Source organism: Corvus cornix, chromosome 1A (assembly GCF_000738735.6).
Source record: "Corvus cornix cornix isolate S_Up_H32 chromosome 1A, ASM73873v5, whole genome shotgun sequence".
Lineage (NCBI taxonomy): Eukaryota > Metazoa > Chordata > Aves > Passeriformes > Corvidae > Corvus > Corvus cornix.
The window spans coordinates 67781122-67803688 of NC_047057.1; the positions used below are offsets into that span (position 1 = coordinate 67781122).

General features: G+C 39.7%; 1 protein-coding gene across 14 annotated transcripts in view; it reads right to left on the reverse strand.

Annotated features, from left to right (window-relative positions):
* SOX5 (SRY-box transcription factor 5) overlaps positions 1-22567 on the reverse strand; it is a 613556-nt gene that overhangs the window by 133950 nt on the left and 457039 nt on the right. For all 14 annotated transcript variants that reach the window (XM_039570312.1, XM_039570314.1, XM_039570311.1 and 11 more), the window contains 2 exons: positions 12116-12288; positions 9601-9669 (listed from right to left, as the gene is read on the reverse strand). In XM_039570312.1, coding sequence (XP_039426246.1) covers positions 9601-9669; positions 12116-12288 — 242 coding nt within the window. The remainder of the gene's footprint in view (positions 1-9600; positions 9670-12115; positions 12289-22567) is intronic.

Sequence of the window (22567 nt, forward strand, 5' to 3'; positions counted from 1 at the left end):
AAATGGTGAATCAGAAAAGCAAGTCATTGGCAGTAGGAACTAAATGATCCTCTAATTTCTCCCTCTTGACACAGGTATGGGTGCTGGTGGCAACCTCAGAATGCCAAACATAATCTCTATCTCGAATATAGCCATTTTGGCTAGAAAAGCAACCATTTTAGATAGAATCAGCTGGGCAGAATAAGATGCCCAGTGCTTAGAATCATAACAAAATACAGTGGTCCTCATACATCAAGAGTCCCAGTAAGAGCTGTAAACCTGGCAGCAGTTTTTTGGTTTAGTGCTAATGGACGCAGATCAACACTGTTCTGTCCAAATTCCAGTTTGGGATATTGCACACTACTTGCTTGTGTCTCCCTGTCCTCCCATTGGAGATTCCCATCCCATCTCAGCTCTGAGTACCTGTGCTTGTATGTCTAACTCCTGCTAAGGCAGGGTGAAATGTCACCACCTCTACTGGACCAGCCCAACCCTACACTGGTTGACACCACTGTCATTACAGTCAGGACAAGAAAATATACCCGCATACTCTTGCAGGTCAGAATCTCCTAATATACGTATCACTAAATAGTAACATTAACAAACATTTACCAAAAAAAATTACATCCTCTATTCATGCTATGCATCACTACAAAACACAGTAACTCCTAAAGAAACCTTAAGAACCATTTTCTGAGTAAAAGCCATGCAATCCCAAGCATATTCCATAATATTGAAGAGGAAATAAATGAGATCTGAATTAAGCCTAGAGTTTCATTCTCTTTGGGATCCTTCAGGATGTCCTGTGCCACATAAACTAAGTATTACTTGGCCAACAGGGTCAAAACCTGCCAATTTAGAGAAATCACCAGAATAATATGCAGGTGTGAATTTTAAAGATTTGTTTTGTTCTGGGCGGTGAGACCCTACAATAAATGCTCTCCAAATACGCAGCCATCTGAGTCATTTTGCAACTGGTGACCCTTATAATGATGCTCTCATTTTCAGAGCCAATGTGATGCCACACAGCGATTTGTCTGTTAAATTGAATTTTTGCCTCTAGATAGATAGATAGATAGATATAAAGTTTATTTTGAAATGTCTCCTAGTGCTTCTGAGCCTGACTGATGTGAGATGTTATTTTGAACATGCCAAAGCATCTGAACGGCTCCAGTCCTTTCTTTTCAGTGTGCATTCCTTGATAAGTGGCAAAGCTTCCCACTTATCAGTCACTCAAAGTGACTGTGGCTGTCAGTTGTGTACAAAGCGCAATCAGTTTGGAAGAAGAGACACCAGCATTTTTCTTCTCAGTTTGAAGCAAACACGTTTTGACTGCTAGTCATTCAATTTTAAAGCATCTTCAATTAGGGGCGGATGAAGATATAAAGAAAACACATCCTAAACACCTCTGCCAGCCAGCAGTAAAAAATTTATTGTTATCTTCTGCTTTACCTTACTGCAGAGGCAGCAGTACCAGCCTTTTTTTGGCTGTACAACAAAAGTGCTCAGGATTGCACACACTCCACACAGACAAGATCACAGTCATAAACAGATCATGCTCAACTTCTCCAGTCACTTATACATGGTACCTTCTGCTCCTGTGCCTCTGCTGCCTGCTGTGCAAATACCTGCATGGGCACACAAATGTACACAGAGCTCACACGACACCCCATGCCACCCATTCTGAACACAAACATTCACAAAATGACATATGCTACTCTACAGCCAATAAAATGCCAAACAAAACCGTTAATAAGGCCATGGAAATACAGACAAGGAGGGGAAAGGGAGGGCTGGCAGAAAGGAGAAGTTGCTGTGGGAAAGGATGGGCAGCTTCATAAGAAAGGTTACTCAGTAGCAGGCAGCTGAAAGTGAAAGAAAATGGTGAAAGCCGATGGGTGAGAGATGCAGAAATTGGAGAGGGGATCTGAGAACAAAAAGAAGGACAGGGCCCTGGAATGCCTGCTGAGGAGAGAGAGACCAAGATGAGGCCTTGGAGCACGATGCTGCCAGCTGCAATGACTGGATTTGACTGCTGGCCTTTTCTTACAGTCTTAGCTGGATTATTTTGGGTGTTTCAGTGTTCTGGTTTTTAATAAAAAAAGTTTCTGGCCTTCCCTTGTGATTGTGTGAGAGAATTGGAAAATGGGAACACTGAAAGCTTAGCAACAGAAAGTAAATGAAGAAAAGATGCTAAAACGGCAAGAAAAAAGTCATGAAGTTCAAAACCATGTTATAATTTGAGAACATTTGGACCAGTAACACTGGAGAAAGCAAGTGCTATTGCAATCAAGTAGCTCAGCATAGGCAAAAAAGGTGATTTATCTCAATCAAACATGCCCTTGCATGTTCAATAAACTCAAGTTCACAGAATCACAGAACATTCCAAATTTAAAGGGACCCACAAGGGGTTCAATTCTTCAGGGAATGACCCATATGGGGATCAAACCCCCAACCCTGGCAATGTTAGCACCATGCTCTGACCAACTGAGCTCACACAAGTTTTAAACAGATACTCCTGGTTTGCACTGGCACAACTACACCAGTCAGCAAATTTGGATCGTATAAGGGTATAGAAAGGGCCTGAGACCAAACTACCTACAGAAACTTGCTATAAGGGCCATCTTAGGAGTTAAAACCGTGGTACCTTGGTGCAAAATGATACTCTGCACTGAAAGAAGTACAGATAAAGATCTCAACAATCTTTTTCATAACTTAACTTTCCTGGTAGTGGAAGAAAATGAAGGCCCACAGGCTAATCAAAAGTCCAGTCTAATAAAAATGTTATTTGCTGAAGTTGAGAGAACAGAAAGCAATTAGCTCATTCTGACTGATTTTTCTTTTTACTCCTTCCTTTCCCTATTTCCTCCATCAGACTCTTATTTTGGTTGCATTTTTTGTTTGTTTGTTTTTGTGTATGTGTGTGTGTGGTTTTGAATAACTTCTTTCCCAGGGGATTTTTCCTGCTCAAGGGACAGGCGAGTTATTCTGATAACTGATAGGACATCAGCTGCAGAGCTTTGTGAGGAACAATTGTTTTGCCTCTTTGCTGGCAACCTCAGTGCTTTGGGAAGAGGTTGCAAAGTCATGGGAAAGGCTGTAGTGTGACTCCTTTTTGGGTCTCACTGAATCCAGTATGCCCATGTTTATAAGTTGCAGGGAAACAGCTGTTCCTGACACATGATGAATTTGGACAAAATGTCCCCATATCCACAAGACTGTTCAGTTTGACTGTGCAGTCACAGCTTGTCATATCGACACTGGCAAAACAAAACAAAAGAAAAAACAAACCATTTCAGTGGACAGAGCCTGTTCTAAAAGCGTTTTGCCGAGTGAGGAGGAAGATACTTTCTCACAGTTTCCTACTGAAGAAAGGTCTCATTAAATTCCCACTAATAATGAACAAGAGCCTTTTCTCCATGTTCAGTGGGAGTTGGATCAGGCCCTCACTTCAACAGCTTTATTGTCTTTTCAAGGAAACCTTTTGTCCTCACCTCCCTCTGATATGCAAAGAGGACTCTAATTATGGAAAAACTAAACCGTTCTGCCTTGCAAGGACTTGCAAAGGGGTTGTAGCACCACAAAGCACTGCTCCACTGTCACTGACTTCTCAGAACAACAGAATTTCCAGGGAAAATGGGAATCCAGAAGCAACAGGCATTATTAGACCTGTAACCAAGCCCTTGTGTAGCAGTTGCTCATTTTGTGTCTCCAGTGAAGGACTCATTATCTCCATCCCTTCAAAGCCTCTAGAGAATTCTGGTTACAGACATGTGAGAAGTTGGGAACCAGGAAAGAAACGCCCCAAGACCTTGTGGCTGCATGAGGGACACTGACAGGACAAGGATTACAAATAGGGATCTCTACACTCCTTACTATAAGCCCAAAGTTCTCCAAGTATTTAGCTCACATAGCGGCCTGCTGGAGTTTGTTTTCCAGCAGGAGACAGAAAATGAAAGGATAAGCCATGCTGGAAGTATGATTTAAGAGTGCAAACTTGTTTGGGCAGGGAAAAAATCTTCACATTTCTTTTTGTACAATCAATTAATCTGTGTCTTCTCTCAACAAGAGAGAGAAATTGGTACCTTCTACAACAAAACAAAAAGAACACAAACAGGCCTGCCAGCTCTGGATAACAGATGATTGCTCACCTGAGGAGTTCAAAACAAACAACAAATCTAAACAACAAAAATTATTGCCATAACTGCGTGGGTAAATGATGGTATCTAAAACACTCTGGAAGCAGGTTTCTACTACTGTTTTGGAGGACTGGAGTCAATCCAGAACCTCTTGCTGCTTGGAAAGTTTTGACAATAACAACTGTGTCATTTCAAAACTTTGCATGTTAAGCTTAAGAAATATTTTGCTGAACTGCTGTGTAACTCAGAAACCAAATACTTCTTTCCCCCCCAAAAATACAGCTACATTTTGAAAAGTAGATTGGGCTGAAAAATGGACTAACCATCCTGCAGGAAATTCTAAGGTCAAGATTTTATTACATTCCAAATTGGAACAACATCTTAAACCTCAGAAGGTAATGAGAATGGGAATATTCTGATTTGAGAACATACTAGTGCAGCCAGGCCTCTCCATCTACCAACACAACTCAAGGGAAAAGGGACCCAGCCAGCTGACAGCAGGTGGGAGGATGGAAACCTGGATCCAGACTCACAAAGGAAAGTCTTCTTTGGAGCTGGGAGGACATGCAGGGCAGCAGAGTGATTTAGGAAAGCCAGAAAGTTTGCAGCCCCAAGGCACACGATGCCAGGAGGGCTTTGCTGCTCACACTCCCTTCCAGACAAGCTGCTGAGGGTCTGCAAAGCTTGAGGCCATCGAGGCCACAGCAAACTTTCCACCTAAGAGCTGGCAAAGGCACATCCCACCTGGCAGGTGTGATACTAAAAGGGTTAATTCAATTTTTACTGTGCCTGTGAAACTTTTAGCAGAGAAACAAGGCCTGCAAAAGCTGCTTTCAGCAAGGATGGTTGGGAGGTAAGAAGAAGACATCAGGCCCAAGAATGCAGTGATAGACAAAACAAAGGACTGAATCTCTGGGAACTTGGGGTGAGACTTATGGTAATGGAGTAAATTGTACCATGCATGAAGAGACTGTATATAAGTAGCCCTCTTGTAGAATCATCTTCCCACTTTAGGTTAGAATCTCCTGTGTGCACCTTCAGGCCTGAATAAAATGATTCCCTCTTTAACATAACTTTAGTGTTGGAGAGATTAATTCCGATATTTCAGGCATTTGATAATAGGTGCAGTGGGGCCAGAGACACTTCTTCCAGCTTTGCATCAGAATTTAGTTGAGATCCCCTCATTCTCAGAGGTCCAAACTTTCTCACAAAAAAAGGGTCCTATCAAAACGTCTGCTCTAGCTCTGAAGGAAAATGAAAACCCTCTACTAAAACACACAGTCATCAAATGGTTGCTGTCTGACAGGAACGGCTCTCAAGCTTCAGAAAGCACTTGGTTCTAGGGCTAAGTATGTCGCTCAGAAAAGAATACAAATTAGTAACCAAGTACTGACAGTATTAAACTAAGAAGGTCAAACAAAACTGTGGCCTAAATGTTAGAAACACTGTAAAGCAGCATTGTTGCTTCCTGCTGCTTTGAGATCTTAGTTTTACATTATTGGCAACCTGAAGTGTTCCAAGATCTTGAGCTGGGCTCTCCAAAAAAAATTTTGACTAAAAATCAGAACAGATTAGAAAACAGCATTTGGCCTCCGTTTTGTTTGCCTTCTAATTTTGGAACTTGTAGTGCTCATGGTTTCAGATTTTGCCTGGAAATATGAGAGCTGGAAGTTTACATTTTAGAGAAATGAAAGCTGGCATTTTTGTCATCACATGACTCCAAGAGCTGGGGCTTGAGGGAAAAACATAAAACATTGTCAGGTTTTCTACAAAATTGTGAGATTAGCAGTATCAGTTTTATCACAATTTAGGCTGCAAGGTTGACCTATTTTATCAACAGTGCCCTACTGAATATGAATTGCTTTATGAATTTTAACAACCATATTTCATTTTAAATATAGTTCAATTAAAGTGACATTCGTCACTGAGCTTCAAAGCAAACCCTTCCATCATCATCCTGGGCTAGACTTTTTCTCTGAGCAAGTGAACTGCATGGTTCCTCCAAACTTTGTGTTTCAGAGACACCCTTTGAAGGAGGACACCACTGGGGTGTACTGGGGGACTAGCTCAGCATCATGAACATCTTCCAAGTTTCTTCCACTCTCTGCCCACCTGACGTGATAGCTACAGAGCCCCAGACTTCCCCAGGTTCTAGACTAAGAGCACTAGGAAGCAGATCATGGCCTCACAAAAGATGTGTAGGTAACCAGGAGAGTTCTCTTGAGGCCCTGAAGGACAAAACCAAACTGAATCCAAGAACTTTCTGAGATGTGCTTGGTGTCAGCCTGTTCTACAGCTGCAAATCACTACCATTCTAAAATACAATCTGAAATCTTTGGGATTGTTGAAGCACAAGAGCTGACAAAACACACATTCCAGTTCAATTTCTGGTAAAACAGCAAGACTGGGTGCAGGGGAGAAGACCACAAATACTCAGCAAGCAGAAACTGTTCCAGTGAAAACCTTACACACAAAGATTAGGCAGAACAGAAAGCAGTGTGCATGGGATGATGCATTCCAAAGTGGCATAAAATCAGATGGGGGAGGTTAGTTAATTATTCAGAGAAACTCAAAACTCTTCACAAATTAGGTCTAGAACATCCTGAAAAGTAGAAAAAAATTATAAACATCTGCCAAAACACAAAATCCCATCTAGATCACATTATAGCATTTTGAGGTCATACAGATTCTCAAATTTAATCCAATCTGCAACTTTTCTCCAGTTTACTTAACTCTCTAAACAAACTCCTACCCTTCTGATTTAGTGACACCTCCTTCCAATTAATTCAGAAGAGATGGAAAGACATAATGTCAATTAGAGACTCACATGCCAGGTAGATTTTTCTAAGCTCAAGGAACTAAAGCATCTTTCTCCAACATCAAGAAATGCTAGTTTAATTGAGCTGTAGTTACACTGAGCATTTGCAGTCTTCTAAGGAGGAGAGAGACGTCACAATCTCTCCCTGGTAGTGTATTGTGTATCAGAGATTGTGTGATGGGGTAAGGAGAGAGGGAACTGTTTCCAAGTTAGCGCACTTAGAGAAAGGACTCATAAATCATGGGGTCAGCCAGGTTAAGCTTTTTTTAACCTTAGGGTATTATGCTTTCAATACAATATTTCAATACCTTTTTTCTGTGTAATAATTTATCTGGAATTATGGCAACCCTTACAATCTTAGAAAGAAATTGGCTCAAGTAAAACGATTCCTTTGTCATAAATAAATTGTGTTCATAACTGCAGCATAATCATTCAACTGCAGGTAAGTCAAACAGTTATCCCGACTTTGTAGGAATATTTCCCTGTCAATAAATCTAATTCTATTTAAAATCTTCAGGCTGGTGTGACAGAAGCCTGTTAGATTAATTAGGGCAAGGTCAGACAAGCTGAACTCACAGCTACATTCTTGTCACAGTTTTGTTCCACTTACCATAACCCATAAGCTGACTGTAAAGTCACTCACCATTTTAAACATGGGCATGTTATGGTGACTTCATTGACTTCATTTATATACAAAGGATGATTTCTTTAAGAATTGTTTCTTCTTTGACAGTCAACTAATTGAGGAGAAATGTCTTGCTTTGTATTCACTGTCAATAAGGATTTTTTTATTTCTAAATGTTTTTCCCTTCAGAGTTATGGGCTTCAACCAGGTTTCATGAGACTTCAGGATCGTACAGGCACAGAACTGTCCAGATTGCAGTTCTGTGCAGTATAACCAAAATTTCACTACAAACAGATCAGCTCTGTGGGAATGAGAGAACAGTATTCTCTCTGCCTGTTCAATTCTTGACCTTTCTTGTCTGACCATCCAAAAGGAGGTTGCCACAAATCTGGGGTTTGTGTGAAGTGGACCCTGGAGGTGAAATTCTGACCTCGTCAGGGTCAATATTTCATCTGAAATCCCTTGAGACAGACCTCCAAATCATTTCTAAGGATTGCAGCTTCTATCAGATGGTAGTTGGCTGACTTTCATTTACTACTGACTTAGGTCAAACTTGGACCAGGGATCAAGAGATGAAAGGCTCTATATCTCATTATCAATAACCAGGGTTTTCTTCACTACCCTGAAAACAACATACTTCATTCTTATCTACAAGGCGTTAAAACTTAAAAGGGTTGGGGTCAAATTATGTTACTTCAATTTATTTTTATTCACTATTTATGAAACAACTTCCTCTCTTGCTGCCATAGCTAAATGCTACAAATATAAATATTTTCCTTGCTATTGTACAGGTTCTGCTATTGTTTTTCTTTTAAAGTCTTATTAAAGATGCAGCAATAAAGAAAACTCCCTTCCACACACAAATTAAAAAAGAAAAAATAGAGTACAGAGGTTGAGGCCAAACCAAGCCTTACCAATCTCAAAATTATTTTCAGCAAAGCATATCTTGTATAGAAGTTGCCTTATAACAGAGGGGTGGACCTTTCCAGGAGTTTTTCATAAACACGCAAGTCCTGATACAGACAGAATGTCCTCTGAAATGACAGAGCCAAGTTTTCTTCTAGTGTGAAGCCATACAGCTCTTCTGATTTGGCTGGAATTAAGTTTTCTTAAATGGGTTACAATTATGATTGATAGTTTTAGGCAACTCACTCTGAAATACTGAAGAGAAGCTTTGGAAGGAGAATCCTGTTGCTACTGAACAAACAGAACACAGTCTACAGCAACTTGCAATGCGCTGTACAAAACTGCATAATTAAACAACCAGAGATTTTACCCTGATCCTAGATATTTATAAGAAGTCAAACCTCTCCTTTGTTATTCTGGGAAAACCTTCATAGGCAAACTGATTTGCATTGTTCCCAAAACAGGGACATGCACATGGAAGAAAAGTAATGAAATACAGTCGATGGCATGAAAAGAAACTTCTGAATACATTAAGGAAGAAAGAGGCTAAATAAAGTTTACTGGTTATGCTGGTTTAACAACTTTTTCTACTACTGGGAATAAACCTGTTGATACCTAGAACTAACACAGTTGCTCTCTTGAATCTAACCAACCTTTTGACTAGTTCCTCACTCAGATAATACTTCACCACAAATAAAAATTTCCAGACTGCCAGCACCTCAGGCAGAGCGAAGAAGGTACACTTGATTATCAATCACTGAAGAGTACTGCTTCAGCAAAACCTCAAAAACAGAGCTGTAGGACATCAATTCCAAACAAACTCTTTCTGGCAATGCTTTTGTCACTCCTGAGGAAAGAGGATTTGGTCCTGCAAATGTTTGTTTGCATGACCAGCTCCTCTAACATCTTCTTCCTGATCCCCTAGGAACCGTGTTAATCATATAAGGCCTTCCAGAAACTGACCTTTTTTGCTAAATGACGGGTAAAATCCTCATGTGTTTCCATAAACAAGATGCCAGCCAACTGCAGAGATTCTTAAAGAAACTATGGCAATAACGGCTGAAGGAAAGAGTGGGGAAAGGGAAAGGAAGAAAGAGACATAATAGGGGTATGGGAGGAGATGTGTCTCTGACCTGGATCTGTTGCTGAAGAAGGTTAATTTTGTGTTGCTGCTGCAGAAGCTGCTGCTGTTGTCTTGCAATCTGTGGAGAAATTGCACAGAAGAAACATGAGATACAGATCACCATTCCCAGAGTTTGTCCACAGGAATCTTCCACCTTGTTTAGTTCTTTAAACCTCTCCACTGAGCTAAGAAACCTTCAAGTGCAGGTGGCAGCAGCTTGGACTGTTGCTGAAGCAAGGGGCACGTGTTCAGTAACAATTAATTGCTAGTGCTAGTGGGAAAGGGAATCTTATGGAAAATGCTGTGCTGGATATGAAGACAAGGACCTATGCAAAAACTTTACTGAAATGGCACTGCTAAAATTCCCCAGGAGAGAGAACAGTACTAGCAGAGAAACTGGAAAATAGTGGAGGAAGGCAGAAAAGGCAAAAAAGTAGGATGGCCAGAAATAACTCTTCTGTTTGGCATCACCTGCTCAAAAGTTCCAAAAAAATGGCAATCTGACACCATGGAGGAAAGTTCCTAGTGTACTTTTTTTTATGCAGAAACAGGCACAGAGGGACTGGAACTGAGTTTGGAAAAATCACAGGCTCTTCAATGTGTGTATCAGCTGCAAGAAACTAAAGGTGCAGGGCAAGGCTACACAGCTCAAATCTAAAACCAGTTTATGGAAGTGGATGGAGTCGTTCAAAGTCTCCTCTCAAAGCCAAGTGCAGTTTTCCATAAGGACTTCCACCCTCCCTCTCCACTAAATGATTGTGAATCCTACTGTAGACACATTTTACACACAGTGAAGGAAAAAACAGACATTAACAGAATGGAATTAAGAGCTCTAAAGGCTAGAGGTAGATAAACCATTCTCGAACTTAAAGAACAAATTTGAAAAATTTTCATTTAAGTCATCACAAAAGCTCTGCTCTCATGAACAGCCAGTGCAGCAGTACAAACATTAGAAGGAGCTCTGCTCTTCCCCTGTGTTATGTGTACACTTTTCAGGATCAGTTGGTAACTTACACATACTTACTGGGAGAAATTTTGTGCATTCTTCCCCTTAGGTATTTTTTTTTCTATTATTATTATTAGACTATTTGCATAAGAAACACTCATTCATAGTTAGCTCCACATCTAACAGATTAAATAAATGTTTTCTTTCTGGACCCTTTCTTTAAGAAAGAAAAATAATTTTTTCACTACATTTTTTTCAGAATTTAGATAGTTTAATTTCTGCATAATACAGAAGTATACACAATTTCTTTAATTAAAAGAAATCCTAGTTATCCTAATTTTTTATTGCCTTTTTCCATTGTCTTCATTTTCTTTTTCACTTTCAAATCCCTCAGCCATTCTGGCAGTAGTGACTTCAAAAGGCAGGGCAAAGGGAATAGCTCATACAGGATGTCTCCTTGTGAAAGAATCTTGCCAATTCCACCTTCACTCCTTCATCTACCTTTGCCATTTTAACAACAGCATGATACAAATTCTCCAGCTTAAAGTAAGTCACTTTTGTTCTCCATGTGTGGGATTTCAGGTGTGAGGCCAAAATACCCTTTGTTTAAGATAAGGGCTTTAAATAATTAAAACCAGGTAAAACCAAGGCTTAAATGTCTGAAGGTATCAGCAGTGGTTTAGAAATCTTAAGACTTGCTTAAGTACAATACCAACACTGAATATGACAACTATGACAGATTTCAAAGAATTTTGTGAGTTTCATAATACTCACATAGCTGCAATTCTGTGATAAAATTTTAAACTAGGTATCTAAATATTCTCTGCTCATGGTCAAGTACAAAAGCGGGTTTTAATTTCTGCTAAAATCTGCACAGTGCAAATCTGTGAGCAAAGTTATGTTTTTGTCTATAATGTTGTATGCCCGTGTATGCACATTGGAACTGATCACATGTGACAACCATGCCTGCATTTCCAGTGAAGGACATATTTGCAAGAACTGAAAATCAAACCACTCACATGTACAAGAAAAAAAGTCATGCTTGTTCACTGACTTTATATTATTCTCTGCTTTTTTCCCCAGCTGGCAAAACCCAACCTTTTCACTTCTCACATTACAATCCAAGAGCTGCATTTTGTTCTTTTTATACCTATTCAGTATTACTGAATTCAAACAGTTTTGGTGGGTTATTCATGAGGGCTGAATTTGCCTGTTTATTTACAGATAGTTAAAAAACCCAAACCGTATTGAAAGAGAATACAGAATTGCAGAATATTCTGAGTTGCAAGGGACTCACAAGGACCATCAAGTCCAACTCTTAAATGAATGGCTCATGCAGGGGCTTAACCCACAACCTTGGCATTACTGGCACCAGGCTCTGAACAACTCCAAGATGGAGATATTGCAAATTAAATCATTCTTCTGGTATGTTTTTGTTCAAACTTTTTCACCTTGGAGAACAAATGGAAAAAATTTTGGGTGCAGAGTGACTTTTGGAGTATGAAGCCTAAAAGATAAACTGCTAGAAAGTCCTGCTAGAAAATTATTTAAGTTGAAAACCACTGTAATAATCACTCACCTGTTCTTGTTGCTGCTTAGCCAGCTCCATTTGCTGGCGTTGTTTCTCGATCTGAGATGCAGCCAGCTTCTTCTGTTCATCGTGAGCTGCTAGCAGCTGTTCCCTCAAACTGGTCAGCTGATTGATCATACCCATGAGCTGCCTTTCTTTCTCAGCGAGGCTTTCTGGAGTCCCTGGGCATCATATGGTGGGGGGAAAAAAAAGGGTAAAGAGAAGAGAGGAAATTTAGAGCAATCCAGCCTTTTTTTTATTTTGCAGCTTTACTGTAAGCAAAGTTTAAGGAGAACCAAAGAGCAGCAGCAGCATATTGCAATATGCTGCACACTAAGACCTGTTCCTCCATAGGAAAATGAGCCATGGAGGATAAATCTCTACACAGGCTTTGATCTGGTGTCCCCCTTCAATGTTTCTTTGCCCTTTCATCTATTTTCCACTGCCTTTTTGTCAGATTAATAAGGTGAAATAATACTGCCTATTTTGAGAAAGTTTCAAGTTTTAAACACTGGGGATCAAAATCAACCCTTCCAGGTTTGTAAGACAACTATATTTATGTCAGAAACTTAGGACAAATATACAGTTTCTGTAACTGTCAAAGCACTGATGCAGGGTGAGTATTAACATCCCTCTATAACCTGTTATATCATCTACAGCTGCCCTGATTAGGATTAAATTATATAGTATTTAAATTGTTAATAACTCCTATTGCTGTTGCTGCCACCAAGGTGCACTTTTATAGGAAACAGTCTTTTATAAACATATCAGAAAACCTGAGTTAAACACAACTCACCATCACTCTCATTTGTACTGCTACTAGATGTTTTTCAATAGTAGAGTTCATCAGACACAGACAGAGGAGCTCACTACCTCACTTTCATAACTGTGCTGAAAAAATTCTTTTTCTACCCAGAAGGACAGTGGTTATAAGGGACGAGAAGAAAAAATTCCAAGAAAAATCAAAAGCTATGAATCATACACTACAAAAAAAAAAAAAAAAAAAAAAAACCAAAAAACCAAAAAACAAACCAAAAAAACAAAAACAAAAAAACCCAACCCCCCAAAAAAAACCACCAAAAAAAAACCCCAAAAAAGAGGCACTTTTAATATATGCATTTGACTGTGAATTTAAAAGACCTGAAAATATGTGTAGCAGCTAATCCACAGATATCCCCAATACCACCACACCCTCTCATATGAGTCAGATCCTATGAAGACCTTTCTAAAAAGCTGTTAGGAAAGGATTAAGGCTATCAGTGTCAATGCCTCCTCTGAAAATAGCCTGCTTTTGGGACTACCCTGCCACACAAACCTCTTTCAAACACAGGAAACATTCTTCTGCCAATGTCACCAGTGCTCTCCAAGTAAAAAAAAAAAAAAAAGGAAAAAGAAAAAAATTGGCGACTATAGCAAACATGTTCCTAGCCAACTATCAGTCAGACATGGAAAAGAGCTACTGGTAATAGCTCATTTAGACTACCCCCCTGCCAGTGCAGGAATGTTCCCTACAGTATATTTACTACAGCTTTCTAGATTGGATTGAAATGTCTGAAATGGTCAATCATCTACTGCTTGCTTTGGAAGGCTGTACCACAGCCTTTGAGGTGGCACTGGGAGGGCTCTTTGCTTGATAGTTAGCTTAATTTATGTTTTTTTTGGTTTTTTTTACTTTCACTTAATTTCAATGCTATGATCCCAAGCAACATTTCATTTGCTACATCAGCTGAGTCCAAGCCCTTAAATCCATTTGCAGACAGCCATATGCAAGTGAAAAACCACAAAGAATCACCAGAAAAAATGTGACAGAAGAAATGTAACTAAAATGTTTTTTATTAGGGTTTTAGAAATTTCTGTGAAAATATTCTCACCACATAACAAAGAACTACAGCAGAATATTCTCAGATAAAGCCTCTAGAAAAACTGTGGTACAAGCTGGAAACTTGAGAAACACACTGAAACAGAAACCATAGGACTTCAAACCTGTTCTGTTAAAAGCTGTGAGAAAGAATGGAAGCCAGTGCTAAAACGCTAACACGGCTGAAGAAAACACTTCTAACTATGATTTTTACTTCCAACATTGGAGACAGTGAACTGCTACAAGTAATGCATTTGCCACCTGGCCCTGGAATTAATCAGAAGTTTCTATTGCCACTCTTCCATCCTTTTATTTTTCACCAGGAAAAAAGGTGCAGTGTTTCCAAGTGGCATAGAAGAATTATTCTAGAAGGCAGCCCCTGCCTTGGCCTGTCCATGTGGGTTTACCGTAACGCTCCTCTAATGAAAACTATCATGCACTGATACTGCCACTATAACTGAAACATCTGAAAACAAAATACTTTGTATTTATTTATTCAGCAGATATTTTATTCCTAACTTTTACTGAGGTGTGGATGCAAACGTGAGAGAGAGAGGGGAAGAAGGTCGTAGAGAAAGAAGGAATACACAGGATTGCCTCAGTCCTTGAGTTAGGGTAAGCAAAAAGAAACCACTGTCAAATACACCAACATGCATCACAGCTCTTCAGCCAGTACCAGCTCATCAGTGCATTTTGAGCTACTACAGTAGCTTTCAGTTGGGAATCAAAAAGCACTTTGTAAAGTTAAATTAATCCCCATCTTTAAATTAATCTGAAAGGTGGAAAAATGTTTCCATATGTGTAAACTGACAGACAGAGGGATCACAGAGTTAGTTACCAACAGCGGCAGAAAAAGATGCGCTGATATCCAGCCCCGTGCATCAAAGTTCTGGCTGCGCTTCCTGGGAGGGAACAGGACACTCCACGTACCACTGACCTGATCACGGCACTGGACACTGCACAGCCAGGGATCCACCTCCTGCACTGCTTCTTCAGCCTGACTGACCCACAGAGCAGCAAAAAGCTTCTGCACTAGGAGAAGAGCAGCTTTATCTGAATTCCAAGAATGAAGATGAAGTACTGCATCCAGCTCTGGGGTCCTCAGCACAGGAAATCCATGGACTTGTTGGAAGAGGTACAGAGGAGGCCACAAACATGATCAGAGAGCTGGAGCACCTCTTTTATCAGAAAGGCTGAGAGAGTTTGGGCTGCTCAGCCTGGAAAAAAGAAGGTTCCAGAGAGACCTTCCAATACCTAAAAGGGGCTTATAAAGATGGGGACAAACTTTTTAGCAGGGCCTGCTGTGACAGGACAAGAGGCAATGGTTTTAAACTAAAAGAGGGTCAATTTAGCTTATATATAATGAAGAAATTGTTTACAACGAGGGTGGTAAAACACTGAAACAGGTTGCCCAGAGAGGTGGTGGATGCCCCTCCTTGGAAATTTTCAAGGGCAGGTTGGACAGAGCTTTGAACAACCTGGTGTAGTGAAAGGTGTCCCTGCAGGGCGGTTGGACCTGATGACCTTCCAACCCAAACTATGACTCTATGAACTAAGAGCAAGCAGGCAGTGCAGTGAAGTGCCAATGCAGACACCAAAATCACAGGCACACTGCAGCCAATGCAGCCGGGGACAAATTGACTCAGTCTCTTCATTATTATTCAGTTTTTAAAGAAAATTTGAAATGCCCACAAGGGGTGTTTTATATCCTACCTTAATAAGTACAATGCATAATTCCTTGGGTTTATACAGCTGGAGTGGAAGTAGTCTGACAAAAGGCAGACTTCTTGCATTACATTTCTAAAGCTATTTCAGTTTGCTAATAAACCAAAAGGGAAAATTTATCAGCATCACCTTTATAAAAAAAACTTCTGATGGAGAATACTTTCTGGAAAACATGGCTTAGTAGGTACTTTATTTTCATGTGACTAAGCCATCCTTCCAGTAACTGGAATAGTACTTAATGATAATTTCAATTCTTTGAGGTAATAATTCCTTGCAAAATTAGTACTTGGATAGCCATACTCTCAAGTGACCTGCACAAAACCAGAGGCAAAGAAGATCAGCTATGTGGCTCTAATGAGAGATGGTGAGTTCTGTGTAGATTTTCCCTTGTCTGCCTCACACATCTATATAAGCCCCACTGATGATGAATCATATTTTTGAGGTATCTTGCAGGTAACTGGTGGCTTGTAAATGTGTGAAAATGAAAAAAAAAGGGAAGTACTTGAATCAGACGGTCTTGATAATTGTGTTAAGTGTTTGCATTTAGTTTAAGTTTGGTATTTTTTATGTTAGCCTTATTACCAACCTTTTCTATAATTACCTTCATGGAAATGGTCAACAAAAGTGCCATTTCACAGATGCCACTGCCAATCATACATCAGTTTGCATAACATATGAAGGCCAAAGCATGGTCAGTGTTATTTATTTAATGGTGAGGTGAGGACAACAGGGGGGGTCACTACATGAATACAATCAGTTACTGGAATTTTTCCTAGTGTATTAAAAGTTACCATAGAGTTAAGAGCTCCAGTTGTTTTTTGTACCCTTTTCTAGATGCTGTAGATTGAGGGTAAACAAGGATGGTGGACTTTTGTCATGCCGTCACTATTTTCTCTCTGTTAACCTGCATGAGATCTAAACCTGTATCATTGTGTGAAGTGTCTTGGCAGCTAAGGGATTTCCATTTCAAGAATTCTGTAGCTTACAGGACAAAACATGTCAGTATTTTAAGCAACTAAGCCAACAACTGAATAAAGACAGTTGCTCAAATTATGCTACTCGTGAATTAATGAACTACCCACATGGCTGCTAACCCTGCTAGAACTTGGGAGGGGGTGCAAATCCCTAGCCCCAGCAGCCACCTTCAGCTGCTTCCTTACTAAACTCATTTGGAGATGCTCCAAGCAGCACAGAGTTGGGAATGGTTTTGGAGCTGGCCTTTACAAGTTGCAGTGCTCTCACTCCAGCCATGCAGCAGGGCTGAGAGAAAAAAAACCACGTGTCCATTATTGCAGCATACAGCTTGACAGCAAGCTAGACCACTTCACAGAGCTATTGAGTGAGGAGCAAAAGGAGAGTGCCTTGCATCAATGACTGCCTCAAGAATTACTCTTAATTACCGTCAGATCCACGACAAACAGATATTGCACATTTTATGTTTAACAAAGCTTTCAACCACCAGGCCACCTGCCTTTCAGGAAATTGCTGTAGGTGCTCATACTGTTCTCTCTGTGCTCTATCACTGCAGTGGCAAAATGTGGATTTTTCACAACTGAGCAAAATAACTCAGGCAAAGAAGCATCAAAGTACACACTGCAGGTTGATGCAGTGAAATGCCCAAGAAAGATGCTTTCCAGATGCGTCAGCTTATCCTCTATTACCATGAAGAGAGAGACTCAAAAAAACCTCCCATGTTTGTGGATGCAACACCCACAGCAGATGGCAATAAAAGAAGACTCAAATTAGTGGCATTCTGTATCGCCAAACCTAAACTTCATCTCAGATCAACACTACCCATAATAATGTTTAAGTAGTAGAAGAAATTTACTCAAATGTGAAATAAACTATTACACATTCTTAGTTCTGATTCACAGTCTCAGACTGGCAGTGACAGTAACATTTTAATAAACATTAGAATGAAGACACCAATATGACCAAATGACACACTTAAAGTGAGAAATCGAACAGGAGAAACCTTGGCATACCCACCCAAAACAGAACCAAAGCAAAAAAAAAAGGCAGAGAAACTGCTTTTGCGATCAAAACAGTAAATACTTTATTATAATTTATTAGACAGAATGAGAATGTAAATGAGAAATTGGGAAAGTCAATATTTTCTTTAACAGACATTTTAAGCTTTTGCTGCAAGTGTTCAGGCAGTGAGAGTGTTTGCTCCCAGACAGCTTACAGATGTGTATTCTGCAGGGGCAGAGCCATGGCAAGGCTCTCCTAAATCCCTCTGTCATGTCCCCATTAAACTGCTAGGAATGGCATCAACCAGGGTGCTCATGTGCACACTCACCCATACAGACAGTGAAATCTATCTACCGAGTCAGTTTACCATCAAAGTAATTGCGTAAATAGCTTTTGAAGTGTCAGAATCTGTCTTTCAAAGGAAAATCAAAGAAAACAATGTGCAAGTACAAAGCCTGGAAGACACAATAATATTGTATTATGTTTGTATCATTAACTGTGGTTACAAAAGAAAATAAGTCTCCTGTATCTACAAAGTTTTCTACAGGGAAGAAAATCATTAAATGGAAGTAAGAATATTTTGAAGTACTCTGTATTCGAATAATGTTAAGATATGTAATAATAATTACAGCATTCAGTATAAAGTATTTTTTAATTTCAAAGCACTACCTAATTGATCTTCTTAAAGACTGTTTGCAGGTAGAAAGGTAATGGTATGCATTATGTTTTTCAAGAGCAAACTAAGGCATGAAGTTTTTAGCAACTTGCCTACAGTAATTCTGAACTCTATGCAGTGTAGGAGGTTTTATTGCTGGCCTCGATGAAGTCACCAGCAGAACTACTTCAGCAAGGCCAAGAATTTCCCCACTGACTTTTAATAGCGATACACGTTAAATAGATAATTAAGTCTGTGTTTGACCCAGTTGGAGACTAGGTAGCATTTCAGCCAAGGGGACCCTTATGAATGAACCAATTACTGATGTCATCCAACTTACCAAGCAACAGAACCATGCCACAACACAGTTTCTGTGTAACAACAGTGTGACAAGGACTGAGCTACAGCCCATAAGTGAGCTAAAGAGTGAGTCACCTCAAAGTATTTCCTGCAATGGTGTGTTTTTTCAGTAGACTTTTTGAGCTAGTGAAGGTTACAGTTTTGATACAAAAATGAAGGAGGTTTTTCAAACTGAACAGTCTATTAACTAAGCCGTCCTCAGAAAGAGTATAATCCTACTAGTCATAACTGTACCAAATCCAAAGAACAAATAAAATTATCAGTAGTTCATAAAATAAGTATCTTTTCTAGAGGGCTTTCTTACAGTATCTTTCCTCCAGAGTATCGTTCTCATCCCAGTGTCAACTATTTTTTCCCCACTCCTCTCCCCAGTTCTAACCTTGACATATTAGAAATCTAAACCCAACATTACTCTGCTCAGTAAGGAAACCAGGAAAGTAAAACAGACAGGTCACCTACTCTTCTTCTACTTTCAAGCAAATTAATCTGTGTCATGTTCTCCCTAAAAATTTTTTTAAAAATCTATTTATAACATAAATTTAAAGAGGAGTATTCCCCTTCATGCTGCTGACATCACCTGAAGTCACATATGTTAGGCAATGGGGAGCTGATGTTTCCTTCAGGAAAAGTAGTCTGATAAACAGATCTCACCGGCTGAGGTAAGTTCAGAATTTAAACTCTTCTTTCCTCTGTTTTTGAACAGAAATGTGAAATGTTTATAGCCAAGCAATGGGATTTTACTTTATGTACTTGCTGGAATGTGTTGGTGGGTGGATATGGGTCTGTGCTTGTGAACGTATGCAAACTCCCCTGATGCTTCCCTAATCAATACTTCAGAGAGTGCTTTATTATGGACTAGAACATAGCTTTTCAGGCCACTAAATCCTGGAGCTGTCAGGGCAAAACCAGCTGAAAACTGGCATTTTTCATTAAGTATTTAAGCCAACTTTGCTACATAACGACTGCCATCACAACTACCCACCTTGCTAAATTAAATTATTTCATCTTATTGATAGGGACTAGAGTCAGCATAATAAAAGAAAACTTTCTGACTGTTTTTTACTGAGCAAGCCACAGCCACCAGAAAAAGAAACAAGGAAAGAAAAAGTGCACAATTCAAACTGATTTGCCTGTACCTACAGATTTACGTAATGATTCTTCTCTGTTTGACAAGTAAAAATCCATTTTAGAACAGCAAGATATAAGGAAGATATTTATTTCAGCAGATGGACAGTCTTAATCTTTTATGTTTGAGTGCAAGGCTGCAGAATGAATAAAAACAAATTATGACCAATTACCCTCTTTTGCCATTACTAGCCTCAAGAACTCATATTCTGTGGGGGAAAAAAGCTCAGACGTCTGCTCTGTAACAAACCAGCACTTTGCTGTTTCGCAATGCTGGAAAGAGGCTGTCACTGAGTACTCTTTATTTGCTGTCAGGAAAAAGTTTTGGTACAGTAGACTACAAATAAAGCTTGGTATTCAACCAGGTTAGCAACTTATTGTCAAGGTTACAAAAGGAATATACAACATTTGTATTGAGACTATTTCTCAGAGGTTACTCATTGTTTTACTGTCTAGACAAGTTAGAACTAGGCTAGGAAAATAGCATTTGCTGCTGGAATTTTATGCAGCAGTAGGAAAAAGAGTAAAAAGTGTGTGTGTGTGTACGTGTATTTGCTTTGTTTCGTTTTGACAAACTGGCAGTTGTAGCTCAGAGACATTCAGCTCTATCAGTGCATCTTTCAGGTAACTTCAGCACAGCTTTAGGACCCTTTTGTCAACCAACTCTGAACAATTTTTAAATACAGTGGTTTGGCTCCCATATGCTCCAACAAAGTCACTGGCATTTGCTACCTTAATTAGTTCAATTTTATTCTATTATCTCTATCAATAATCACATCTTAAAAATAAAATTAGAACCTGTTTTTTTCTGATAAAATTAAGTACCTTTATGTACAAAAGTATAAATCCAGAACAACCTGAATTGGCTGTTTTGCCATATAATCACATTTTTAGAGGCTTTAAAAAGATTCCTCCAACCCTCCTTCCACATATGCTACCCTCAACTAACCTCCCATTCTAGGGTCAAATAGGAGCAGCTCCATCCAGTCACAGTCTCCATCTCAGGCTTTCTTTTGGCCTGAAGAAGTTCTGCGTTGGTGTGGCTCAGCTAGCACTGCCTACTTCTACTGCAGCCTGAGACTATCCCATTGTGTTGTGATCAACCTCCAAGATTTTGGCAGCTGCCAAATTTCCTCTCGAAACTTAGGATTCCCTGAGTGCAAGTGGGCAGGTTCCCATGCACCCCAGCACTTCTGGAATATTAAAAAATGATTAAAGCTCAATTTGCAATTTGCTACTATTAAACCCCTCAAAAAAATAAACACAAAGAAGAAGATACTAAGTAGGTTGCAACAAATACTGAATTTATCACAGTTCAAAGCTGACAATCCAACATATCTTACCTCCTTCACTAATGACTTGCACCCTCCTTCTCTTGCCACTCCACTTACAATACTACCCACAAAAAAATAATGCAAAATATCCACAGCTGACCCAAGTTTGCAAATGTTTTTGAACCATTAATTTACAAATGCAAAATTCACCCAGCTCCTACAAAAGTGTGCAACTTTCACACGTCTCCCGGGGTCTGTGCTGTATTAGTCAAAGGTTCAAACCCAGTGTATTCCCCATGAATAATCTTTCTCCCCTTCCCCCTCCTTCTTCCTGTCCACATCTAAATGCAGAATCCCCAGCTTCCTTGTCTTTAGTTTACAGATTATGTGATCCAAAGTGTCACTCACTGGATTACTGCACATAACCTGCGCACTACCCGAAGCTTACTTGTCTTCAACTTGTCCAGCATTACTTAAATGGAATTATCCATCACAATCCATATACCAAATCTGCATAGCTCACTTATCTCAAGATTCTGTGTGTCACCTACTAGATTATCCGTTTTAATCCATACATTGAATCTACATAACATATGTCTTTAATTCATGGGCTCTGATGAGCTATAGTATCGCTGAATGGATTATTTCTCTTTATCCATTATTGGCAGTCCTAAAACCGCTGACTGCGTACTCTCTCATGCCCCATCTTCTGAGCACATGAGCAAAATCAGAGTCTTCAGCAAACACAGCTCTATCTCACATCAAACACAGCCTAACACAATACCTGCACTGATACTTCATGGAATTTGGAACCCAGTTTCTCACACAAAACAAATGTCTGTGTTATCGTAAACCAAAGATCAGGATTGGTAGGCTAATCTTGCTTTCAATTACATCCATAAATCTGTGGTTACTCCAGTACAGTCTCTGGAGTCACCTAGATTTAAGCGGATACAATGAAGAGCTGATTTTAACCTAACGACAATCCCTTTCACAGTGAGTACAGAAAACACTTCACCTGACTTGTTTACAAATTAACCTGCACAATAGAAAAGGTTTTTCAAACAACAACAACAAAAATGTATCAGGTTCAGACTTGCCCGGTCTTTCTTGAGAGACTTGGGCACAATCACTGTTAACAATGCCTTCAACAGAAAACCAACTCAGGAAGATTGGAAATGAAAGTCTGTTTAGCCTTTTGTTCCACACGCCTATTCAATATTAGCTAAGTGGGGAATATATAAAATATGCATTATTATGTCTTGACAAGTCTCAATAGAGAGATGGACAAGATTAGCAGCAAGGTTTTGTGCACACCAAGGAAGTTTTTAAGAGTTCTCATCATGGCTAAAGCTGCCTCACTCACCCCAGTGTGAGCAAGGCTGGACAACCCATGATGCACCTGAGGGGCCAGCACTGCTCCTGAAGCCCAGCACCAGTGAAAGAGAAGCTTCATGTTAATTTTCTATATATAGGGATGATCACTGATA